The following is a 27,427-nucleotide window of genomic DNA, read 5'->3' on the forward strand; positions in this document are numbered from 1 at the left end:
TATGTAAAAATAGGGAGGGTAGCAACTTTATGCATTTTTTCTGCCATTTGTCTTCATTTGGGACATGCCAGGGGGCGTCGCTCTATTTTATTAGATTCTTGGGATTGCAGCTGTAGCCTTACAAATGTAAACACTTGTCTTGAAAGTATTTGTGGGTACAAGAGGAGGTGTTTTGCATTTCTAAAATACACCTAATTTCTGCCATTATAAATCCATACATATGACATAGCATAGAATTCTTAGTTCTATGTAAGATTACTATTGCTTTATCTAATGCTATATTTACTAACTGGGCTGACTAATAAATGTTTTGACCTGGTTCTGACCCAACAGATTCATTTTCTGAGAAATAGTGGTTAATTCTTTTGAGGACCGGAGGCAGTGATTAGTTGCTGTGGAAATCCTATGGAGTATACAAATATGCCCCAAGGGAAAACTGTATCTCTCAGTGGCAAAAGGGTTAATTAAAATATGTAAGAAATGGATTTTTTCTTTTTATTTAATTCTTTTTAGGCCAGAATGAATCTGGAGTTGCTGTCCATAATGGAAGAATATATTTAGTTGGTGGATACTCGATCTGGACAAATGAGCCTCTGGCTTGTATCCAGGTGAGTGGTTGAAGTGCCTTTTGAAGTTTGCTCTAGTGGGTCAGTGAGGTTATGGGTTATGTTTTGCAGTGCCGTTACTGGAGATACTCACATGTAGGAATAGGCTCAGGGTCCCTTTTTTGTGTAGCTAGGTCAGCCACTAAACCTCATCCTGCATCCTAAAAATGATGCCTATGAAATGACTGTACCCTATTAAAAACAAAGGCGGGCAAGAGCTTTGAAAATAAAGGTAAAATAAATTGAAAATGAGGAAGCTGGGATGCCTTACCCTTTGTTACACATCAAAAAATTCTAAAAATCTTGGGTAATAGTCTCTTTGTACTTTCCAAACTTTACTAATGTCTCCCTTCCATGCCATTGCTTATTTTCTACATTGCAATTTGTTCATCTCTACAAATAGTATGTAGTGTATGTATGGTGGCGTATGGCTAGTGTGACAGGGACAGCCTCTGTTGTAAAGGCACATAGCCCTGACACACAGGCACGTGAGCAGCCCAGGCTGGGTGGGTTGCTAGCTGGGTTTTGCAGAAGAGCAAAAGCCTTGTTGACATAAACAACTATGGTATTATTATTATCATTATTTGATAATAATAACAACAGTTTTCTATTCTATATGTTCTCTGAATATATATATATATATATATATATATATATATATATATATATATATATTTGCTCTGACCTTTCTCCTGTTGTTCAGCAAAGTATATTGTTACTTTTATCTAGTTTCATCTTTCTGGGAAGATTTTTAACAACTGCTTGAGTATCTTTAGTAGTTGGAAAATTTTTATTCTTCAGGTTCATCTCATAAGTTAAATAAATGTATGTATAAAATAATTATGTATATAATAATTATTGTGTAGCTAGGTCAGCCACGAAACCTCATCCTGCATCCAAAAAGTGATGCCTATGAAATGATTGTACCCTATTAAAAACAAAGGCGGGGAAGAGCTTTGAAAATACAGGTAAAATAAATTGAAAATGAGGAAACTGGGATGCCTTACCCTTTGTTATATATCAAAAAAAATTTAAAAATCTAAAAATTCTAAAAATAATGTATATAAATGTTTAAGAAACTTTTCCATGTTGTCTGTTTCCAAAATTGCTAGCGTATAGTTGTTGAGTTATCCTTAGTTATACATTCCCCTTTACATTCATAATATTGTCTTTTTCTCTTGATTTGTCTTGCCAAGGGTTTGCTTGGGGATTTTAACATACTTCTATTATTCATGTAGATCATGTAGAAAAAGGAATCAGCCAACGTAGAGTAAATAGGAAAACAATTAACAAGCTTGATTAAGGAGTTATGAGTTCTAGACTGTCCAGTTAGAATACATTTTTCTTGTTATAGATGGAATGTTTATAAGTCTATCATACACTAGAGTTAAGGTTAATAAAACTTCAGTATACTTACTGAAGTATGATAAGTATGATAAAATGTTCTCTAATAAAACACAGTTAATTTTGAACTTAAAATTTTTTTAGTAAACCCATTTATCTGGAAATATTAAAAAAACATGGCCATTCATGGGCTACAGCAGTCACGGTAGAACTTGAATTCTGAAAACTGTACAAAAGTAAAGTCATACATAGCAAAGCTTGTGAGAGAAAAATATAGCTCACTAGCCGGGCGTGGTGGCGCACGCTTGTAATCCCAGCATTTGGGAGGCTGAGACCGGAGGATCGCGGTTTGCGGACAGCCTCAGCTACTTAGTGAGGCCCTCCGCAACTTAGTGAGACTCTGTTTCAAAATAAAGAATAAAAACAGGGCAGGAGGTGTAGCTCAGAGGTCAAATGCCTCTGGGTTCCATTCCCAGACCCACTATACACACACACACACACACACACACACACACACACACACACACATATATATCTCACTAAGTTAAAAAAATGAACTCAAACATACAAGTGGATAGATAATAAATATGAGGATATTCATGAATTAAAAAAACAATACAGTAGGAAAAAATATCAAAGACAAACACACAGGAAGAATTTAAGGTTGTTTTTTTTTTTTTTTTGGCAGTACCCAGGGACATTCTACCTCTGAGCTACACCCCAGCCCTATTTTTTCATTCTTTATTTTGAAATAGGGTCTCACTGAGAAGGGCCTAAGTAGCTGAGGCTGTCCACGAACTGTGATCCTCCTGTCTCAGCCTCCCAAATGCTGGGATTACAAGCATGCACTGCCATGCCTGACTTAAGAATGTAAGATTTTAAATTAGGAGTTTAGGGGGGGGGGAGAGAAAACGGGGGCGGGGGGGAGAGGGCACCAAATATAGTGTAAATGTATACTATTTATGTTCAATAAAAAATTTGTTAAAAAAATAAATAAAAAAAATGAAAAAAAAATTAGGAGTTTATTGAAGGCTGACTTTTATAAGAGCTTAGCCACATCTTTTCAAAAAACAATAAATGCACAAACTGTGTTCTCCTAGACACGCTTCTAATCTTCAACCAAGCATGCATTAGGCAGTTTTTATAGTTCTTTAACTTTCTATTGATGTTCCATTTCAGAATTCATGAACATTGAACTGGACAAGAGGTAGTGCAGGAATACTACTTTTTTACATAGCTTTGAGACCTTTCATTTGACTCCTTGCATAACTTTAACAAGTTCGGGTTTATCACAAAGTAAATTTGTAAATTATAAGTATATTTACGGGCATATTTCTACTAATTTTAATATAAAAATTAACTCAAGGAATAGAAATCTAGTTTAAGACATAACTTAATGAGAAAATCATGAAAACGCTTGGTACATATCAAATGTTAAGAGACCAGAGTGATGCCATAGTTCAAAACTTTTTCTCTTGTTTTAAGTCTTGAAAGTTAGCTTGTAAGACATATAAAATTAAGAAGTAAAACAAACTTCATAGTCACATCTTTTATTTTTGAACCCAGAGAGCTTTTGTTTAGAATGATCTACTCATCCAATGGACTGACTTATACTAATGCCATCTGGCTACCCTCAAACTACATTTATTCCCTTGGCTGGCACACTGTCCTACAAAGCACAGATATGTTTAAGTTCTAAAAGGTTTTACTATGAACAGATGTGTCCATATTAGTATAGGGATTGCTATTTAAAACAATGTTTGGAGTAAAAGTCTTTGTGGATAATAGACTTATCCTGCAGCATATATCTTGTATTTTAGTTTTGACAACTAGTTACTGTATATTATTCTTTCTGAACCAAGGTTCAAAATTTTATTTTTTGGGTCATTACACATCTTATTTCAGTGCAGACAGTAACATGTTGATGATTAGAGAGACTAACTACCTGTTCAAAAGCAGGCCACTTTTAAACTACTTGCTGGAAGAAGAGCTATCAGAAAAGCAAGATAATGGGAGACTTGACTGGTGTTTATGAGAAAATGTTCACTTGTAGAAATTCCTGAATATAAAACAGTGTTGAAAAGTACAGGGTAGTCATGAAAATTACATGCAAACTAATAATATCAAAGTTTTCATTTTCATCATCAATCACAAATCTAACCCTTAATCAAAGATTAGTCTGAAGATCATTAATCCAAGAACATGGCCAATCCAAGATCATACTTAGTTTAGAAATGGTTCTATTAACATTGATGATTAAATTCATTCTTTTGGTCTTGAACATACCAGTCAATAATCTATCTCATTAGAGTGTACCTTCTGAACCCTAATTCGGGGTCATTTAACAGTCATTTGTAGGATTTGGGCGCGAGATGATGCAGGTGAGATGTGCAGAGAGCATCCCATTTCATTTCCTGCTACTCCTCCTAATACAGACGACTCCATTCATCACCCGGACAAACGAAACAAGAGACAAACTGAGATATTCTGAAATTAACCTATTTAAAGACTGAAAAAAATGATTAAGATCTGGACTTGTTAGTAGTTAGACTCAAAGGAAATACTGAAAGTAGATTCTAGACAAAAGTGAAGGTGCTCTTATTTTGTGGGTGTGTGAGCAAATTCCTGGCACTGAAGTTTGATGTAATCTGGTGTGCTGTGGATGGCAAGTAGTACATGCGGGAACAGCTGCCCAAGTGTGCAAGTGATTAGTCTGTGTCTCCAGATCACTCCCACTGTTCTCTTCATTTACTATTATTTCCTTTTGGCTGGAGAATATGCTGCCAGTCTGGCACTCCCTTCTCACAAATGCCTTTTTTCTGCCAGTTTAGAGGAGTGTTTTGGAGAGAAACTGCCAATGCTTCCTTTTCCCTTCTCAGATTAAATACATTACATCTGCTTAACATATGTAGTCTCTGTTGGCCCAGGGAACCAGACAAAAGCTCTCTGGATGATTATTTCACTGCGACTTTGCCTTCTTAAAATGTACTGTTGCATCATGAAGGCTCTACGTCCAATCCCCAGTATTGAGGGCGGGGGTTTTTCCAGGCATGGTGATGCACGCCAGTAATCCCAGTACTTGAGAGGTTGAGACCAGAGGATGGCAGGTTTGAGACCAGCTCTGGCAATTTAGCAAGACTCTATTTCAAAAGTAAAAGTAAAAAATGTCTAGAGGTGTCACTCAGAGGTAGAATACCCCTGGGTTCAGTCTCCAATACTATAATAAGTAACTAAAATGTGTTCAGCTGCAGGGAGGGACATCATCAAGACACTCGTTGCTCTTTCTGGGCTGCCGCCTCCTTGGCTCATACACTGAGCTCCACAACTTATGAGCCCGGTTAGTTGTCACTAATTCTTTCTCAATCTCAATATTCTTCTCTGAAATTTGAATATAATATTTAACCTTATGTAACAAAACAATTATAAATGAGATACTGTAAGAAAGTATCTCATTTTTAAGAAAAATGAGATACTTTACATAAAGCTGGGCATGGCGGCAGAAGCCTGTAATCCCAGTACTGGGGAGGGTGAGACAGAAAGATCAAAGGTTCAAGGACAGCCTCAGCAATGTAACAAGACCCTCAACAATCTAGTGAGACGCTGTCCCCAAACAAACAAACAAATAAACAAAACGAGACTGGGGATGTGGCTCAGAGGTAGAATGCCTCTGGCTTTAATCCCCAATACCACTACCACCAAAACAAACAACAAATCAAAAAAGAAATTTATGATTCCTTTTTGTCTGTGATTAGTATATGACATTGTCTAGAACTTAGTGATTTCCCTCTTTATGAGCTTGGCTCCCTAAATTTCAAATGTTCTTTTCATCTAAAACGGTGCATTCTTGCAGTTAAAAGATTGAGAGTTAATCACACAGGTGACAGATGAAGGCATGAGTGGACAATATCATGAAGATACCAACAGGTCTGTGGTTGGAACATTGTCTTGCACTTATCTAGAATGTAGGTTAAGAAATGGGACCAAAAGTGGAGAGTGATAGGACTTTGTCAGTGGCAAACTTTATTGTTGTTGTTGTTGTTATTATTATTATTGCAGTATTAGGGGTGGAACCCAGGGGCATTCTACCTCCGAGCTATACCCCAGCCCTATTTTTTATTCTTTATTTTGAAACAAGGTCTCACTGAGTTGTAAGGTTAGGGGAATATCAAAGGGAAAGAGAGTAAGATGGTAGAGAGGGGCAAAGAGCCTGATGGGGTTGATACAAGGTGGAGAGAATTCTCCTTGTAGTAAGATCAAGTCAGATTCAATCAGGTTATAACAAGCAAAGAGCAGCGGAAGCTGTGCATTGTAATAAAAGCTCAGAACGCTAGCTTAAAGTGGAAATAACTGGGGGAAATTTCCAAAATCAATGGAACTAATTTTGAAACTGCTACTAACTGCATTATAATATTTTACAATGTTCCAGATGCTCAGCTGGGTACTGCCAATTTCCGTAATAAAGCTGCAGGGTCCCATTTGTTTTCTTCATTTTATAGATGAGGACTTGTAAACCAATATTATGATATTACCTATAAACTAGTTTAAATAAGTTATTTAATTTGTCTAAGGAAGTTTTATTAAAGGAGGATAATACCAACCACCTCATCACTGTTCTGAAGATTAAATGCTTATATATGTGTGGTATAAATATGTTTATATAAATATTTACATAAGTGCATACACACATCTAGCATTTACTAGGATCTTGGTATTTTTGATATACTAGCAAGAAAAATAATAATGCCTAAGGCATGGAGAGAGTAACATAATCAAGTTTAAATTTAGGCTTCTTTTTATAGCTTTATTTTGAATAATCATCTCTTATTTTACAGGTATTGGATGTAAGTAGAGAAGGCAAAGAAGAAGTGTTCTACGGGCCCACACTCCCTTTTGCCTCCAATGGCATAGCGGCATGCTTCCTTCCAGCCCCCTACTTCACATGCCCTAACCTGCAGACTCTTCAAGTGCCTCATCATAGGATTGGCGCCATCTGAGAAGCAGATGAAGGCTCTGTTAATAACCATCGTGAACAGGCAGAAAAACAAAGGCTTGACTTTGGAGACTGGGCATGAAAAGCCTCAGTCTGTGCTCAATGCTTCCCTGTCTTGTTTTAGAGGTCTTAAATTCAGATAAATGTTAGAAAAAAAAAAGAAAGAAAAAAAAGAACAGTTTTCTAAAATAATTATTGAGAACTCTTGTCACTCTTCTAAGTGTATGCCATATACAATACATCATGTATGATTTACAGTGGCATAGCTTAGTGCCAACGTAATCGTACATTACGGTTCTGTGGGTCTTTATTCTTTGTAAACTTTTTCTACTCAGTGCTGTCTAGGACAACATGACACCGTTAGTATGGCAATTTATTTCACACAGTGGCATCAATGATCTTAGTCTTCTATACCTATTCCCTTTACTACTTAAACATGAGCTTATGATTTTTCTTTTAAAAACATTATGCAGCCCTGCTCAGTAAAAATTCAGCATTATGACATAAATTTTTAAGTGCCATATTTTATTCAAGATAATATGAATAACAGAAATATACGGAAATAGCAATTGGAATACTCCAAAATTTTACCTAGGTTATTCTGACCCTAAGCCAGAACTTTCTAGAGTGCTTCAGTTTTCTCACCTTGTAAGAAGGATAATTACTGATTTCTATAATAATTCAAAATGATGTTGTGAGAATTAGGCAAATGCTCTGAAATACTTGCCTGAGACAAAAATATGACTCAAATTATAAGGTATTTTACTATCTCAAGAATATTTTAACTGAAGCAGATGATTTTTAAGTTTCAGATCACTAGCTAGAACTTGGGAAACATGCTATGGAGTAAATGATTCTAAAAAGCATTTGAAAAAGATAAGCCTTTCCTAAGAAAAAGGGTGTTTACCAACACCAAAGATACCTAAATTTATACAAATCATGCTCAAATAACAACTCTCTTAAAACATCTCATTTTAAATCACTTAGTGGAAAATGACATTTTAAAGCTAAAAAAAATTAGTTGTGCTAATTATGGTACCATGAAGTGCTTTGACACAAATTTGAACCTAGAATTGGCAGTTCTAATAAAAGTTTTCCACTTTGTTAAAGGTTATGTCAATCCTGAGCACTTGTGGGATTCTTCACCACCACCAATACATTTTTTATTACTATCATTTTTAATAATGCAAAAGAATCTTTTTAGATTAGGTTTTTGGGATTGTCTTGTCTATAACAAAAATAAAACAAGTCACATTTGAACACAAATTCAGTAAGTTTATTTCTTAATCTTGCTAGGACTTAACATCTTTATTAAAAGAAAGCCTTTACTGTTTTCCCTCTGTATTACAATCATTCAGTAATCCTTCTCTCATAGGAAAATATCATTTTATTCATATAATCATTTTTAGTAATTAAAATTTAATGAAAAAAATTTTAGATACAAAATTCACTAACTTTATACATTGCTAGAAGATACCTACAGAATTATTTAAAATGACATATGAGACTTCAGCCCATTCTGATTAAAGACCAGAAGGGCATTCTAAAAGTAAGGGAGAGGCAAATCTTAAGAAAACAGTGACTTTAGATAAACAAAACCCATGTAGCTGTTTGGAATTCCAAACGATGAAAATTCCTGTTGATTACTGATATTCTTATTGATTACTGATATGTCAGCTTCTTTAAAAAGGGATCTAAACTAAAATTTAAAAGCTAACTAAGCTTTAAAAATAGCTAACCAAGCCAGGAAAATGGACTCCAGCAATCTAGAAATCTTTTTAACAAAGATCTTTCCAAGAAGTACTTCAGGTTTACCATTTTCAACTTGAAACATGAATTTTCCCGTTAGTAGTTTTACCTTAAAAACCCATTAAAATCTATTTGTGTTCCTGTTTCCGATGAATGAAAAGTAAGTAGTCTAAAAATAAGCTTGCTTGATATTGGAAAGGGAACCAGAGACTACTCTTGATTATTTCTGTGTAGAGTTCTAGTCAAATAAATCAGCACATATTGTCAAATCTCTCCTTGGTGATCATTATAATGTATTATTCACTAATGTTTTAAGTATTAAAGTTAGAATTTTAAAATTTTTTTCATGTTTAAGTTTTCATATGTTTAAATGTTTTCATAGTGTTTTTTTTTTTTTTTTTTTTTTTTTTTTTTTGGTGGTACTGGGGGTGGAACCCAGGGGCTTTTCTACCTCCGGGCTATACTCACAGACCTATTTTATACTTTATTTGGAAACAGGGTCTCGCTAAGTTGCTGAGAGGCTCACTAAGTAGCTGAGGCTGTCTTTGAATCTGTGTGATCCTCCTGTCTCAGCCTCCCAAGCCCAGGGATTCCAAGCCTGTGCTACCATACCCAGCTAAGCACATTTTTTACAGCTACAGCCAAAGAGTAGCATCAACAGTAGTATCTTTACTAAAAAGAAAAAAAGAAAAAGAACCCAGCTTGTTCATAATAATCAGATCCCTTTCCTCAAAATTATAATCATGATTTATGATATTGAATCAGAGGAAAAATCTATAAATTCATGTTTGGTCATATATATAAGCCAAATTCCATTATACTTTTCAAATATATAATTTCTATTTAGGAGAAGTATCCTATAGTAACTTATCTTCCATTTTTACTTTTTTTAAGAAAAAAAATCTCATTTTTAATCTTAATTTTTTTGCTACAGTATAGTTTCACATCATATTGACAATGGCATACATTCACACAGTGTCTGGTGTTCCCCCAACAATGATTGTCCAGGTTGTAATACTTTCCTCCATTAATCAACCTCAGCCTTCTACCTCTCCTACCCTTCCTTTCTAGCTTTGCTGAGGTTTCCCCTCCATTATCTGGAGTCCCTCTGGTATTTCTAAGTCCCTAATTTGGGCATATTAGAGAAAACATGTCCCTTCTTCTTTCTCTTGGCTGATCTCACTTAACGTGTTCTCCAGGTCTTTCCATCTTCTTGCAAATGGTATGATTTTGCTCTTCTTTAATGCTGAGTAGAATTCTATGTTTATCTCCAAAAATTTTGCAATTCATTCATCTGTTGATGGGGACCTAGGTTGGTTTCAGGTTTTGGCTATTATGAATTGTGCTGCTATGAACATGGGTATGCATATATGTGTACTGTTTTACTTTTTAAAACTAAAGACTAAGCTGGGCATGGTGGCACACGCCTGTAATCCTAGTACTTGAGAGGCTGAGGCTGAAGGACAGCAAGTTTGAAGCCAGCCTCAGCAAGTAGCAAGTAAGACTCATATCAACCTAGGAAGACCCTGTTTCAAAATAAAAATTAAAAAATAGGGCTGGGGGTGTATTTTAGAGGTAGAATGTTCTTGGTTCAATTTCGATTACCACATAAAAACAAAAGTAAGACAAAAAGACTAGAGGCTATATTGCATTTTAATTTCTTTCTATAGAAGACCCTAAGACTTCCAACCATTTAAACATCATTTCTGTATTTTAGTTTAAAAAGGAAAACAAAGAGTAGTACCACACAGATCTTAGTAGGGTCTTCTTGCTGTGTGAGGACACGCCAACAAAGCCTAACTTTAAAGCAAAGTGTATGTTACAATGGAATATAAGCCGGGCATGGTGGCACAAGCTTGTAATCCCAGCATTTGGGAGACTGAGACAGGAGGATCGTGGTTCAGGACAGCCTCAGCTACTTAGTGAGGCCCTTTGCAACTCAGTGAGACCCTGTTTCAAAATAAAAATAATGACTGGGGGTGTCACTCGAAGGTAGGATGCCCCTGGGTTCCATCCTCAGTACCGCCAAAAAACAACTCCCCAAAACAAATAAACAAACAAAAAAACAAGTAATACTTTCCTTAGATCTTTAAAGACAAAATGCTAATGAGGTTATCCTCACACCTTAAGTATATTGATAATGTCTCTCTTCAGTTACTGCACTATCTGAGATTTTGGCCACAAAGTATAGAAGCAACAAGTTATTCCTCCAGGTAACATGGCTAATTTTTATTTTGATTCTCAAATAGTCAAATAGCAAGTTTGTTGTAAGGACTGTTGCGTCAGGCATGGTGGCCCACACCAGTAATACCAGTACTTGAGAGGCTAAGACAGGATGACTGCATGTTCAATGCCAGCCTTAGCAACTTAGTGAGGCTGGAGGGTTAAACTGGAGAAAGAATGCCCCTGGATCCCTTGATGCAATTGTTAGTAAAAAAAAAAAAAAAAAAAAAAAAAAGCAAGCTGAACAATCACGGGCCCAATGTAAATCAGATATATAGATTTATTATCTTTATCATATGTACAAATAACTTAAAACTGCGAATAAAATAAAAATGGCCAGAATTTGCCTAAAAGACAAAATTTCAAATGTATTAAGTTAATAACTATCAGCAGATCAACTCTAATACACAGAAACTGACCAACTGCAATCATTTGGTATTGGTTTTGGTAACTTTACCATGTCCAAGTTATCACAAAGTAAAAACTGAACTCTAATTAAACATGTGAAAGAATATATTAGCTTGCTAGTTTCCCAAACTTGTTTTAACCAAATAAAGCATATTATTCATATTGGCACACTGCACTCTTGCCTGACAAGGCAAACATTTTGAAGTTTAGGAGGAGTAGGCAGGAGGTCAGTTTTGGGAAGATAAAGGTTTATGTTAAAAACAAAAAACAAAAAACAAAAAACAACAACCTACCAACCAAAAAGCAATGGCTTAAAATACACAATATAACTTTTGGTGAAATTTCTACTGACATCTCATCTCTGTAACTCCAGTGCTATGGTAACCTGTAGGATTTAGGCAGAGCAGATTTCCTAAAGGAAAGATTCCTCAAATGCAGAAGCTTGTCAAATTTGTATGTAATATATATTAATTGTTCTGTGAGAATACACACAAACAGGACCATCTAATTCTTTAAGAACAAAGTAGCTTAGAAACATGTGATTAAGCATGGAAGATAATAATGGGCAAAATAAATAAATAAATAAATAAATAAAAATAAAAAACGTACAAATTCTTTCCTTAAATAATTGCCAAGGCAGAAAAAGCCAAACAGAGTCAGTCATGCGTCACACAGTGACTGGGAAACGTGGTGAGAAAAGCATCAATCAGCAAACACCGCAGAGTGGGTTTCCATAAATCTGATAGAATCAAGGAACTCAGTAAACACGGGATGGATAAATCTGTTGTCGTATGTATATGTAGACTTAAATGTAAAGTACCATATTGCATAAAATAGTATACCATATATTACTTTACAGTAAACTATTCTTATAAGCATATACTCTAAAATAACGACAAAAAACAGTAAATAAGCCAACAGCAGTCATTTATTATCAAGAATATGTACTATACATAATTACAGTGCTCAACTTTTATGACTGCAATGTGGTAGGTTTTTTAAACCAGAGTCACCACAAATGCTAAGTAATGTGTTGTGCTGTGACATTAGGACAGCTGCCACTAGACAAGAGGAATTTTTTTAGCTCCATTAATAATCTTCTGGGGTCACTTTGGTATATGTGGTCCACGAATGACGGAAACATCCTTATGTAGCACATGACTATATACTCAAGAAAATATACCAGAAATAGGTGAAGAGACAAAAGTTTTAAACTATGAACTTCTTCTGATGCAAATGAACTTAATATTGAATGATGCACAGAGATGATCCTTTTTTTCTTTCCAGAGGAAGCCTAATTAAATGTTTAAGTTGAAGCTGAAATCATAATCTAATTCTAGGATCTAATAAAGTTCCTTTCATCACTCAACTGCCCTTCAATCATCACTTACACCCCACTTGGTATTTTACAGACATTATTTGACTGAAATGCTCACATATCCAAACTACATCATTTTCCCTATTAAAGTATCTAAAGTTTCTATTTCAATAAAATGCACGTCATTTTGATTTTATATAAAAGGTGGCATTCCAAACTGAATGAGGCTGAGCATAGAATCCACATGGCATTCAGAGAAAGCAGTCAAGAGACTCTTGCTTGAAAAAGCTAAGTGTGAAAAGAAAAGGTCCTGGCAACTGGCAGAAACCTCCAGACCGAAGGGTTTGAAAGGCAGCTTAATAAACAACAAGAAATTAGGAATAAAACATCTAAGAAGCTTCTACCTTTCGAGGGCAACTTGGGAAAACAGAATTCCCTGGGTAGAAAACAAAAGCAGGAGCTAGTTTGGAATAGAAGGTGACACAGGGGGCCCTCAGGCACAGCCTAGGAAGGGAGGGCAGCATCAGAGAGAAGGGATGGGAAGCCAAGGGAAACGCAAGCATCACTGAGATGCTACAGAATGAGAAGGAAACACACTCCTACATTTGACCAAGATAAAATGACTTTCATTATCACAGTGGAAAAAGCAGGATGTTTAGGAGGGAATGGCTATAAAGGAAGCAGTGAAATCTGGGAATGGAAGAGGCAGGAGAGTAGTAGTGTAACTGAAGGGCTTTTTAAGGATTTTCAAGGAAAGAAACTGACCATACATTTTCCCCTTTAGTTAATAAAAGAGCTACTTTAAATGCATTGTTAAAGACTTTTGGTTCTTACTTATTTTTAAATACTAATATCAATTATTCTTAGCATCTAAAGATAGATGCCCAAATGCATGATTCAGGAGCAGCTTTCCCTATCCCTTAAAAAAGTTTCATTGTTTGAGAAGCAAGATTCTAAAAGATATCATTAGGAGGACTAACACACACACACACACACACACACACACACACACACACACACACACACACACACTTTTTAAAGGCACTGCCTTGAGATAAACCTAACTGCTGAAAACTTGCAAAGCATATATTATTAATGTGTCACTATAATGAAAAGAAATTCATTGCTGTGAAGTCTTAGAGAAGCTTTTATTCATGTGTTGAATTACTAACATGATTATTTGGGTTACGTTATAAAAACAACATATAGCTTTAGATTTTACAGATTATAATCGGGAGAATTGTGACTAGACAATGTTGATTCCATTTTTCATATTTACTAATTATTGTTACTTTTTTCTGGGCTGGAGATTGAACTCGTGGCCTTGAGATGCTGAGTAATCACTCTACCTCTGAGCTACATTCTCAGCCTTTATTTTAAAAGATATATTTTGAGCCAGAAAAAGGTTAAAATGTTTTCTGAAAGGAATGGCGGAACCATGATAAGGCCTAGAATTCCAAGAAGGAAACAAATTATTTTAAAGTCAAAGCATGACATGTAAGAAAACACTAAAAAGAAGGATCGTCACCTAGGATGTATCATTAGACAAAGAGAAACAAAACTGAGCAGATTACTTTTATCACAAACTTACAGCATAGCAATCATATCTGTACATCTCTAACCAGATACTGGACAAGTTTCAAATACAGTATCCCAGTGACTCCTATAATAATATTGTAAAATTTAAAAAAAGGCTTATTATTAATTTTTTTCCATGAAGGAATTGGGTTCAGAAAGATTAAGTAATCTGCTCAAGGTCACAAAGCAGGTTAGAGACCAAATGGGTTTCCAATACCAGGATTGAAGTTCTTTCTACAAAACAATGCTCACCATAAAAAGTAGTCAAGGACAAGGCCCAAATACACAATCTAGATGAGTTAGTTAAAAAGTTGAGAAACAATAGGGGAGATGCCAACTAAGAGCAAGAAAATAGACCAGCTGACTCCCCAGACTTCTGTTATTAGTAATCTCAAGTTCTAGAATATTATCATTTATCCTGTTAAAGACTCTGTTTCTTGCTCCTGAAATGTCTTTTAATGAGAATTCAACAATAAAGGATAAGTAGAGGAAAAGATCTAGCAACTCTTAGAATCTAAGAATAAACATTGTTGGTACAAAATTAAATTTTTTAAGATAATATCTCTATAACTTTTTACAGACTTGATCTGATTCCTAAGAGTGTTAAATATGCTTTGTAAGGATTTTGTTTACTAACTTACCTGACAACGTTGCATAACAAAGAAAAACAAATATACAGTCTCATTTTTTGACACCCCCCTATAAAGCCAAAAACTCAAACAAACAAACAAACAAACAAACAAACAAACAAACTAGGTCAGCCAGGTAACTTTCAAAAGAACCACATTAAAACTAAGTTGTAAAAACAAATAAATAAACACAGGAAAGCGGTCACAAAGCATAGAGGCAGAAGTCACATTTTAGTAAAAAGTCCATAGACAAACCAGGACAAACCCACTTGGCACAGAAAATATGCCCCATTACAAAGTTTCTTTAGTTTACAAAAATCTCTTAAAGTTTCAAGGATCCTATTACATAGTTACAAACTAGCCTTTATTTCCTTATTTTATATATTTCATACTTATAGGACTATAAAGAAAAATATCCTAGAAATTACTTTTAATAGAAAATTATATAATTAATTAAAAGTACAAGTTGGATTGGTGCAAAGTGGCTTTGGATAGTGATAATTAGTAGACAGGGTGGATCCAGAATACATTATGCATTGTCATTCTCCAGTCTCTGCATCTCATCTTGCCCCACTTGTCCCAGGCGAGACAAAAGTTTTTTATAGGCTTCTCTGTTTAAGAAAAAAACAAAACAAAACAAAACAGCAAGTTAACTTTTCCATCATTTTTTACTTATTTATAAATTAAGCCTGTCTATATATCTAACTGTCCAACTATCCAGCCAGCCAGCAGATTTAGCATAACACTTTATATATTGAGAACAAACTTTGATGTTAGGATTAATTCAGATTTTTAGTATCATATATATTTTATATGAATATATGCATATATATTCAATAGAGATTAAAATTACATGTAAACATTTATTAACCGTTTAAAATAACATAATGCTCACAGACAATGATATATGTTTATGGAATATTGCTTAACGACAATGATGAATACAATGGAAAGACTTGTGTCATAAACTAAGTATGAATACAAAAGTTTTATAACCATAAGTGACCAGTGTAACCATTTTTAGTGATACCCAATTTTCTTATATTAGAAGTAATAAACTTTGAAAACAAAATATGTTTCTCCTATTAGATTCTTCAGTACTTCACAGTATTTGGGATGTGTTTTAGATTTATTGTTCCTGACAGTTATTTCATTAGTCTAAATGTTGTGCTGATCAGAATTGTTAAAGCTAACCCTCTCGTGGGCTTGCCTGGCTGCAAAAAGCAGTACAATCACAGGACATTTGTCCCAATAGCATAGTATATTAGCGTGGCTCATGAAGAGTCTCTCCAGTTGTTTTCTGTTCATTCTTGAAAATGTCTCATTAGTCAGATGTTCAGAGAGATCTTACATGAGCTTGTTGGAAAACCCATCCTATCACTGGAAAGCTCTATAAGGGTGGCCTCTTGTTTCCCTTTCCAAATGTTTTCATGTGTTGTACTGAAAAGATGAATTCCATTAGTTTGCTAAAACTGTAATAAACACAATCATGTCTCCAAGCAAATCTCAAATATATAAAAATTTTCAACTAAAAACTGGAATATGTTATTACCTATTTTTGACCAAAATTTGTATTATCTGGTTGGGTCACTTACCTTATTCATTGGAATATATGATGAAGTTGACTTAATAAGTCAATCATCTCTCAAAGGGCTATGGTTTGCTACTATGGATTTTATATAAGACAAGCCAACCTGAGGCTCTGATATTTCTCAATGAGGAACACTGAATGTGTTTTGAGCAATAACAGCATGAAATACATAGTTCTTAATGTGGTCACTTTGAAAAAAAAGAACATGCAAACGAATGTATAAATTTTGCCAAGTTTGCTGATAATCCATGGTATTTTCTAATCATACTTTATAAGGTTGATAACAATCATATACTGAAATACTTTTCAGCCTCAAAGAACCTATGACCCAAATTTTTGAGAATGGGAAAATAAGCCACTTCTATCAAATGATAGATTCTGTAATCATTGTCCATGAAAATATAATTAAATTATCAAACATACCTTTGTTCTATATTTTTGCCAAGTCCCCATTTCAATTCTGAATCCTTCAGAGACTGAGTGAGAGTTGAAATCACATGGATGACAACCTGCTGATTCAGTGTTGCTACTGTCTCTAAAATGCTGTAAACTTGGTAATTGTATCTCATTCCATAATCATGGATAAACTGCCTGAAAGTGAAAAACATTGCTTAAGATCTTAGAGTAATTAATTGAGTAGGTATCTATATTGTAATCAGCTATAGCCTGAACACAGAAAGATCTGTCATGTAAGATTACCATAAGAACAATGTATAATATGAAGTCTATTGGTAACACTTTAAAATAGAGAACAGAAATGCCTTATTTCAGTGTGAGTCAAGAACAGAATGATGGCACCGGGGGGGGGGGGAAGAGTTGAAATTAAAGGAGGGAGAATTAAAGGAAAGAAAGGGACTCTTTGCTATACTCTCCAAACAAAATTGGGGACAGAGAGAGGGGAAGAGTGTGGAAGACACTAAGAGGGAGAATAATGTTAGATTTTCTAATTATTTTTTAGCCCTTCATATCTCTACATAAGCAATATTCTTATAAGGAAAGTACATATTCATAATATACCTTTATGTTGTTTAGGTGAACAAGGGACTTTATACCCACAGAAAGCCTCTATAAAAATAAAATTATCTTTTAATCCCCAAATTTTCATAATTCCTTAAACAATACAATAAAAGCCATTTAGCTTAATAAATTATAGCTAACATTCAATTTTCAATCATATAAAATACTTTTCCACACTCCTAGGCTTTTATAATTTTTACAAATCCACATAGTTTAAAACTCTAAGCACCGGGCGTGGTGGCGCACGCTTGTAATCCCCAATCGTGGGAGGCGGAGACTGGAGGATCGTGCAGTTTTGAAGCCAGCCGTGCTGGCTTAAGAGACGCTGTTTCAAAAAATAAAATAGGTCTGGGAGTGTAGTCCGGAGGTAGAAGGGCTTCCAGGAACCCCAGTACCACCACCACCACCAAAAAAAATATAAATAAATAAAAATAAAAAAATAAAAAACCTCTAAGCAGCAGATGAACACAAATTATTGATGAGAGAAAAACTGAAGAATTAAAGATTCCACAAAGAACAACAACAACAAAAAAATGAACCCTAAATTAATTATCATGCTGGTGGAAAGGAATAGATATACATAATAAAGGTAAATGTAGAAATCTTGATAAAGAAATACTAAAAAAACAAAAACAAAAACAGTACTTCTCTAAGTGAACCCATCAGACTCTAAACTGGGGCAAAGCAGGAAAGAAGGAAGAACTGCATAGAATACTCTAGTTGCACTGTTATTTATGTGAGTAACAGGTCCACTCCTATAGCGTGCATGCTTCATAAGTTACACACAGGAGAGCTTTCTAAAGCCATGGAATCTAAAGCTAACCAGAAAATGAAGGCCATACACTTCTTTCTATACTGGGTCCTGAGTAACCTGTCTCTGCAGGCTCTAAAGGATGTGTACCTGTCATCGTGACGCACTTTTTCCTCCCAAATACACATGAGATTCTTCCTTCCTAACACAAGTCATTTCAAGTCAGCTCCCTTATCTTTTTCCCTGGCACTTATTTTTCAACAAAAAACTACAATGTAACAAAACTACTGCCAGAAATACAATAGTTGAAATACTATAAACAAGTAGTAACACATTATGTTTTGGATAATTAGTTATTTAAAAAATATGTTGGCTGTCAAATGACTGGCAACAATCTCCCTGCCAGTTGGCATATTTTCCACTTACCTAAACACAGAAGTCAGCTGGGCGGCAGGCTCTCCTTCTGACCCCTCTTGGCAGGCTTTTACCATGTACTGCAGGTTCTCTGTGGCCAGCCTTTTAACTAGGAGGAAAATTATAGCATTACACACTGCGTCTGAACTGACCATCTGGATCCTCACTTTTAACACTCTTGATTTAGAAAAATATGTTGTTTTCATAAAGTATGTACATGTATTTTTGTTAATTTTCAAAATGAAACAGTTGAGTTTTTGTCTTGTTCTAAAGTATACCTAAAAAGTTTGAAAGTCTATTCTGACTCTTAAAACTGAAATAACACACGTGAAGATAGTCTTTTTCTTAGCTCATCCTCAAAATCACTTCAACATCCTAATCTGTAAACAGTGACAAAGACTTTAAAAACCAGCTTGATTTTTGTTGATTTATTTTAAATTTGTAAGCACATTCCTCTCACTCTTCATAAGTATATAAGTAGCACTATTTGTCAACAATTTATCTTCACTTAACATTAGCCATGTATACATAAGACTATTTGTGATGCTATCTTCCTTTGAAAAGTATAAAAAGAACATTTGTAATCTTTAAATATTTAACTAAATCCATTAAAGTTGTATGCTTACACACAAAAACAATGCGAAACATTCCCATAGTTTGGATCTTAAAAGTCCCTCAATGAGCCAGGTGTGTGGTGAAGTTTGCACCTCAGCTATTTAGGGAGGCCCTCTGTAACTCAGTGAGACCCCGTTTAAAAAAAAAAAAAGGGCTGACAATATACCTCGGAGGTAGAATGCCCCTGGTTTCCATCCCCAGAACCAAAAACAAAAGTCCCTCAAAGGTACATGTGTCCCCAGCCTGTGCCACTGGGAGGTGGTGGCACCTTTAAGAGATGAAGCCTAATGAAGGAATTAAGGTCATGGGGGGGTTCCCCTCAAAGGGGATACTGGGCCTCTAGCTCCTTCCTCTGCTTCTCTTTGCTACCCTACTATGAGGTGAGCAACTTCCCCCATCACACACTCCATCTTGATACAGGCCTAAAATGGGCCCAAAAGCAATGGGACCAACTGACCCTGAACCGAGCGCTTCATAATCTGCAAGCCAAAACAAAGCTTTCATATTTTTAAGTGGTTATTTTGTTCCAGTGATGCCGACTATCAAAAATATTTTAAAAATGCAGAAATCCCACCATTTTATGAATGCTACTAAATTCTTGTTATGAACCAGGTATGGTAGTACAGGCTTGTAATCTCAATAATGGGGAAGCTTAAACAGGAGGACTGCAGGCCCTAAGGTCAGTTACCTAAGCAATTTAATGAGACACCCAGCAACTTAGCAAGACCTTGTTTCAAAATAACAAATAAAACAGGGCTGGGAGTCCAGCTGGCAGGTAGAATGCTCCCAAGTTCAATCCCTAGTAGCAAAACAACAACAACAGCAACAGTAAAAACAACTAAACAGTGAACAGTTTCTCTCTTGCTCTCAAAATATCTATTATACTTTCAGTAAGTTATAGCTTCGTTGGGTTTCTCTTTGGCATTACTGAACTGCCAGCATCACTACTCTTACAATTTGGAGCCATTATTAAGTAAAATAAGCACTGTTTAAACACATGCACTGCAATTCTATCAGATAACTAAGAAGATTACTAAGTGACTAATGGGTGGGTAAAGTACCCAGCATGTGTACAGGCACAAAAGGATGATCTGTGAGATTTCATATGCTTATTAAGAATGGCACATAATTTAAAATTTATGAATTGGTTATTTCTGAAAATTATCAACTATATTTTCAGACCACTGTTGGCAGTAGAAACCATGTTAAAGTAAAACCATGAATAAAAGGCAATTACTGTACTATCTGCTGTGTCAGCAATTCTGTGTTTTACACTGCAGTAAGATTTCACTGAAATGGTAAGTATGCACAAGTTTTCATAAGGGCAAAATTCCTGAAGAGTCTGGAGGCCACTACAGCATATTTTCCAGTGAAGATGCCGTTACCACCACCAAAGAATATTATATATAAACATAACTTTTCTTTTTGCAAGCCCAAGGTTGGGAGCAGAATAAAATAAATATGGATTTTTAAAAATATGCATTTTTTTTTTTTAGATAAAACAGAACATATCAAAGACTTGTTTGAGCTTTCCACTAGCACTTTGGGCACTGCCCTTGGATTCTTCAGGGTATGTACTAGACTCATTTATCTTAGCAGTTAAAAGTACTCAGGTGGAAACATTTGAGATGCTCTATCTACCTTTAGCAATCACATTATAATGATAAACACTTACATACCATCCTATTTCCATTGAAAATCCTTTCAGGATAGAACTCTGGCTATTATTCTATATTTTCCCAGTAAGCTTACTAAAGCATGTTACCCTGGGGATTAAATAAATGATATTGTAAAGAAATCACTGAGAATACCGAGACTGAAAACAAAAGGATTAGAATCAAAGGATCCTTGTAGGACTCCTCAAGTCAGCATAGATATTCTAGCAGAAACTGGAACATACACTGATGTCTCACTGCTTGGTATCTGACAAGTTGCATTTAATACTGGAGTTAAACTGAACAAATACTCTTAGAAAGGTTAACAAGTCTGATCCAAGGAAGTAGCCTGAACAAACTATTTGTCACAAGAGAAAAAAAACAAAGCAAAACTAAAACAGATAAAAATACATCACCTTTTAACCATTTTATCATGTCTAACCTCAGCTATTGTCTGGCACTTATTTTTATCCATAATATTTATCAACAGGTAAATGAAAATATACAAAGATCAATTACTTAACTAAAAAAATTGCAATATAAAAATGAATAGGAAAGTGGTTCCTTAACTGTAAACAGAAAATGATACCAAAAACAAGTTTATAAAAAAACTAACCTTGGGTTTCGTTGACCAATACCAAACACTTTAAGATGCCAGGGAGGAGTAGTTCAACCTCACAAACATCTATCTTAGTTTCTTTGAAGAGCTGGAGGATAAAGGCCAAAATGGATGCTAAGCGAGGAGGGGGCACAGATCCTTTATATTCAAAGTAGGATTTCCTGAAAAGAAACAAATTTTTATTTTTTTCCCTTCTGTTTAAAGCTTCAGCATAGCAGAAACCAATGTTATATACTTTAAGATATTGGCAAATTTACTTTCTTCAAATGAATAAATTGTAGTTTTAAAAAAGTCTGTATATTTTACCAAGACATCCTCAAAAATGAGATTTTAGAGGCAATGACTACATAGACTTTTAGTGTGCTATAAGGTGTAAGACGTGATATAGACATGAACTAAATTTATAGCAGCCTGGATTTAAAATGAATTTAATCATACCTAATTGTTGCCTTGTTGGTTTTTTCTTTCTAATCTAAGTATAATCTCCTCTATCAGCTTCTCAATGCTTCAACATTTCCTCTAATGTCAAATTTGCAAAAACAAATTGCTTCCAACATTTATTTATTTAGGAATTTGGGATGGACCTTACCTTTCCAAGTAATCAAAGTATAGTTCTAGGAATTCATTTCCTGCCCCAGCTTCAGTTCTTTCCTTCCTTCAGTATATAATTTAGTTTTTAGTATCTCCCAGGGCAAGACAAATTTTAGTATTATAACTCAACAGGGAGTATAAGAACAATCATTTATCTATTTTTGTATTCCCATTTCTTAGAACAGGTTCTGGCTCATAGCAGATGTTCAGTGTACATTTGTTAAGTGAATAAATTTAAAAAATGAGAATTATTGAGTTTCTAAAGAAGTCTAGAAAAGCTTGAAATTCGTGAAATACTGCTAAATCAAAACTAGGTATCCATATATATTTGAAAACAAATAAGAATTGATCATAATAAGGATGGTTTGGATTTGAAATGTTCCGTTCCCCTGAAGGTTTATGTTGGAAGCATGTCACCACTGCAGCAAGGTTCAGAGACGGCACAGTCACTGGGAGGAAGGGGTGTGGCTGTGGAGACTGTGTAGGTCCCTGGCTGCTCTATCTCTATGCTTCTGGCTGGCATGACTGAGAGCAGTTTTTCTGTCCTGTTGTTTGCCACCACTGTTTCTGCCTTGGAGCCAGCTGAACATGGAATGAACAACCAAAACTGTGAGCCAAATAAACCTTTCCTCCACTAAGATGTACCTGTCAGGTATTTTGGTCACAGAAATGAAAAAGCCGATGAAACAGAACATAAACTCTGTAAAGAGAGGAATTATGTTTTCATCATCATTTCTATGCCTTACAGTGACTTTTAGCAAATAACACATATTACACATAGATTCAATCACTCCTTGAAGGCAGAGTTCTATCTGTTTCATTCACTGACAATTTACTAATGTCTAGAACAAACGTGTATTGGGCTTTTATGGTGTACTAGATACAAGTCTATGAACAGAAATGCCTATGGTTATTTTTTTTGGTGGTACTGGGGTTCCTGGAAGCCCTTCTACCTCCGGGCTACACTCCCAGACCTATTTTATAATTTTTTATTTGGAAACAGGGTCTCTTAAACCAGCGCAGCTGGCTTCGAACCTGTGCTATCCTCCTGTCTCCGCCTCCCAAGCACCGGGATTACAAGCGTGCGCCATCACGCCCGGCATAAATGCATACGGTTTCTAAAAGCAAAGGACTCACCAGCTAGTGGAGAAGTTAGAAAAGACAAAAAAAATTATAATATAGTATGAAAGGTGTTTTAATAAAGATAAGCACAGAATTCTCAGGAATTTAGAAGAAGGATCCCTGGTTCAAATGAGGGACTGCAGGAGTATATCAGTATAGAACAGAGGAAATTGAAAAAGGCAATCTCTGTATCTTTTCAGAGCATTGAACAAAAAAAACCAAAAACAAAAAAATGGGAATTGTTACATTTTGGGGTCTTCAATTAGAAGCCATGAGAAAAGTAATTTTCACTGGATATTAAATACAAAGGAAAGTCAACTAATGCAACTAGAGTCCCAAACAATGGGGCATATAGCAGTTCTATGCATTTAATTTCACTTTAGCATTTGTCATTCTGTTTATCCTAAAATGACTTATGCAATATCTCAGAGATAGTGGTAAAATATGATGATCTCACTGAATAGGCAGATATAAGTAAGGAAAAATGATTATCAATCTGCAAATTAAGTTGTACCAGGGTAAACAACTTTAGAAAAAAGGCCAGAGCCGCCATAGTACACTAGATATTAGGTATAGGTTTCATAAAGCATAGGTGGAAAGGTGGAATTTAGTCTAAAAAGATCACTGTGTGTGTGGGGGGGTACTGGGGACTGAACTCAGGGGTATTCTATTTCTAAGTCACACCCCCAGCCCAGCCCTATTTTATTTTGAGAGAGGGTCTTGCTAAGGTGCTGAGGGCCTCACTAAGTTGCTGCGGCTAACCTTGAACCTGAGATACTCCTGTCTCAGCCTCCCAAGTACTGGGATTACAGATGTATATCACCAGGCTAGGCATAAAAGAATCACATTTTAATGAAGAAAAGGATATGAACAAAATTTTGATGCAGAGAAGGGTAAGGCATTTTAGGGGGGGGGCAATAACTAAGCCACTCTCTTCAGGATTTGTGTAAGATACCACACACGTAATACATTTGGAAAAATTAAGTGACACAGAGCTAAGGAATATAGGCAAAAGGAACCAGCAAATATTTGGGGGTAGCATAGTGTCAAATGGAACAGTATTTCATGAAAATGGAACAGTATTTCATGAAATGGTACCTGGAAGCATATATTTATATTGGTGGTACTGGGGTTCCTGGAAGCCCTTCTACCTCCGGACTACACTCCCAGACCTATTTTTTTTTATATTTTTGAAACAGGGTCTCTTACGCCAGCACGGCTGGCTTCGAACCTGCGCGATCCTCCTGTCTCCGCCTCCCAAGTGCAGGGGTTACAAGCGTGCGCCACCACGCCCGGCTGAAGGCATTTTTTAGGTTGACTAGAACAACAACAACAAAAGGACACAGTAAACACGGTTAGGAGACTCTGGCCACAGTCTATGTATAATGTGATAAGGAAAAAGAAATGCAAAAAGAAAGGAGGAAAGCAATGATTACCAAAAAAGGGGAACACAACCAAAAAAAGTTGCAATATTCTAGGAGCACAAAAAGAGGACGGATTTTTAGCATGGAATTCTATAATAAGTAGTAAATATTTTGAGGTCATTAAAAACACAGAACACTAATACTAGATAAGAATAATATATATAAGCATAACATCCTGAAGTTTAAAGGACAATTTCATATAGAGCCAAATATTGCAAACAGACAAAGCTAATTTCTAATACTGAACCTTCATAATGCTGCAGTTAAAGAATAAAGAATTTAGTTAAAAAAAAACTAGCCGGGCGTGGTGGCGCACGCTTGTAATCCCCGCGCTTGGGAGGCGGAGACAGGAGGATCGCGCTGGTTCGGAGCCAGCCTCGCTGGCTTAAGAGACTCTGTTTCCACATAAAAATGTTAAAAAATAGGTCTGGGAGTGTAGCCCGTGGGAGTGTATACCAGAGGTAGAAGGGCTTCCAGGAACCCCAGTACCACCAAAAAAAAAAAAAAAAACTAAAAAGTTTCACTCATTCATTTGCTCAATAATAAAACTGAGTTAAGATAAAGAGTAAACTAATAAAATAAGACTTCATATTGCTTCCTTTTACATATTAGCATTCATCTTTTCACTTTACTATTTTTTCAAAATGTAACTACAATAGCTTTATTTATGCAGTATAAAATGTAATTAATGTTTATCTGATAAAAAAACTATGAAACAAAAACATATATTTAGGAATGTACACTTGAAGAAAATAATACCTACATAGAGAAAACAGAAGAAATTTAAATGGTATTGCTTTTGCCTGCTGTAAGCAAATGTAATTTTAATAAACTTAATATTTCTTAGAAAAAGTTCTAATCTACTGTTATTTTTTAAAAAAAGATGAGTAATTTGAGCTGGGTGTGGTGGCGTATGCTTGTAATCCCAGCGCTTGGGGGATGGAGACAGGAGGATTGCGCAGATTTGAAGCCAGCCATGCTGGCTTAAGAGACCCTTTTTCAAATAAAAATACATTTTATATATATATATATATATATATATATATATATATATATATATATATATATATATATGGTGTCTGGGAGTGTCGCCCAGAGGTAGAAGGGTTTCCAAGAACCCCAGTACCACACACATAAAAAAAGATGAATAATTTGTACATATACCTACTTTTAACAGTTAAATGTACCTTATAATGTGTACAATGCATTTCTTCAGAGACTGCACTGATGAGACAGTGGCTGAAGTTCTCAGTGCCAACAAAACAGGATGTTGTCCAAGACCTGCAGCACATGGTAAAGCTGGAAGAAACCGTCCAATATACTGCTCAAGAACGTTGGTTAGCAACTGATTCATGTAGGCATTTGGGTTTTGAAATTGACAGCATACAATACACATACCCTACAGGAAAAAAGAAAAGAAGAAATACTAAAAGGTTAGTTAAAACAATGGCACAGTTTTAAGAACTTACTAATGTAGTCCCCAGAATTAACTTCATGTCAGAACCTGTAACTTAATCACATCTAATATCATCTACACATAATATACATTTAGGAGGTTAGCCTGGATAATACACCTGCTACAGTATCTAACCTAAGGCATTTTTGGGGCACAGATAAAGGAAGCAGAGGAAGAGTGCAGAAAAATAAAAACAAGATTTCTTTTCTGCTCTTCAGAAAACTTGACCATCATGATTTTCAACTACATAGATATGTTGTTACAAAGTTATAAAATATATTTTTAGGTCAGTCTCTTTTTATGTAGGGCATTGGTCATTTTGTCTAAGAATATAGAATTTTTTGTGCTAAAAATTTTTCATGGTAAGAAATGTGATAAACTAGGGCTCAGTGGCTGAGCACTTGCCCATTATGCACAAGGCTCTGGGTTCCTAGCACCATAAAACAAAAAGAAAAACCTAGAAATGTGATAAAAGTTCACACAATTTACTTGAGGGGAATACAGAAGATTAAGACATACAGTAATAAAAATTTATTTGGAAGTTTTTCTATATCAGACACTGTACCAAGTGCTATATATTCATTATTTCATATAAATTTCTCTAAACACCATTGAGCTAATATTATTTTATCCATTTTACAACTAGGAAAACTGAAGTTTAGAAGTTAGGAGTTTAGTGAAGGTCACTGGAACCCATAATGTTTTGTCATATCTGTAGAAGGAATCCCTTCCATTTATATACCAGTTAACAAGAAAAATTTCAAACAGATGAATAAACAAATACCCTGAGGGAAAAAATATTTTTCTGTTCGCTATGTTTATTAAGTCTCCATTTTAGCTCTAAATAAAAATGTGAAAGTTTTTTTTGTTTAAATGAAAACAGGATAGAACTATTAAAAAATTTGAAAATAAATGAAAACAAATGAAAATAAAACAGTAGAACCCCACCAGCTGTTTCTTTAGTGCTTTTTTTTTTTTTAAGGAAAAGCACAAAAGAAAATGAAGTAATGAAAGAATGCTTTTTGAAAATGCTGGAACAATCAGGATACCTTTAACAAGTTAAAGATAGGGCTCCATGTCAGTGCTGTTAAATGGATAATTCACAATATTTTCCTTTTTTTTTTTTTTGGCAGTACTGGGGATGACACCCAGGGACATTCTACCTCCGAGCTACACTCCCAGCCCTATTTTTAATTCTTTAGTTTGAGACAGGGTCTCACTGAGTTGTGGAGGGCCTCACTAAGTAGCTGAGGCTGTCCATGAACCGGATCCTCCGGTCTCAGCCTTCCACATGCTGGGATTACAAGTGTGCGCCACCATGTCCGGCA

At 35.3% G+C, this 27,427-nt stretch overlaps 2 protein-coding genes across 8 annotated transcripts in view; one reads left to right on the plus strand and one right to left on the minus strand.

Annotated features, from left to right (window-relative positions):
- The window catches only part of KLHL32 (kelch like family member 32), a gene marked incomplete at both ends in the record, with an annotated part of 159,244 nt that extends 152,301 nt beyond the window's left edge, over nt 1–6,943 (plus strand). For 5 of the 7 annotated variants that reach the window (XM_080700372.1, XM_080700376.1, XM_080700373.1 and 2 more), the window contains 2 exons: nt 514–608; nt 6,782–6,943. In XM_080700372.1, coding sequence (XP_080556498.1) covers nt 514–608; nt 6,782–6,943 — 257 coding nt within the window. The remainder of the gene's footprint in view (nt 1–513; nt 609–6,781) is intronic. The other 2 variants (XM_080700377.1, XM_080700378.1) reach the window with 1 other exon arrangement.
- An 8,430-nt stretch (nt 6,944–15,373) lies between these two features.
- MMS22L (MMS22 like, DNA repair protein) overlaps nt 15,374–27,427 on the minus strand; it is a gene marked incomplete at both ends in the record, with an annotated part of 132,037 nt that continues 119,983 nt past the window's right edge. Inside the window, 5 exons of the mRNA XM_080700281.1 lie at nt 15,374–15,455; nt 16,859–17,026; nt 18,630–18,726; nt 21,504–21,667; nt 25,831–26,042. Of these exons, the coding sequence (XP_080556407.1) occupies nt 15,374–15,455; nt 16,859–17,026; nt 18,630–18,726; nt 21,504–21,667; nt 25,831–26,042 (723 nt within the window). The remainder of the gene's footprint in view (nt 15,456–16,858; nt 17,027–18,629; nt 18,727–21,503; nt 21,668–25,830; nt 26,043–27,427) is intronic.

This window comes from Muscardinus avellanarius (assembly GCF_963383645.1).
Source record: "Muscardinus avellanarius genome assembly, chromosome: 8".
NCBI lineage: Eukaryota > Metazoa > Chordata > Mammalia > Rodentia > Gliridae > Muscardinus > Muscardinus avellanarius.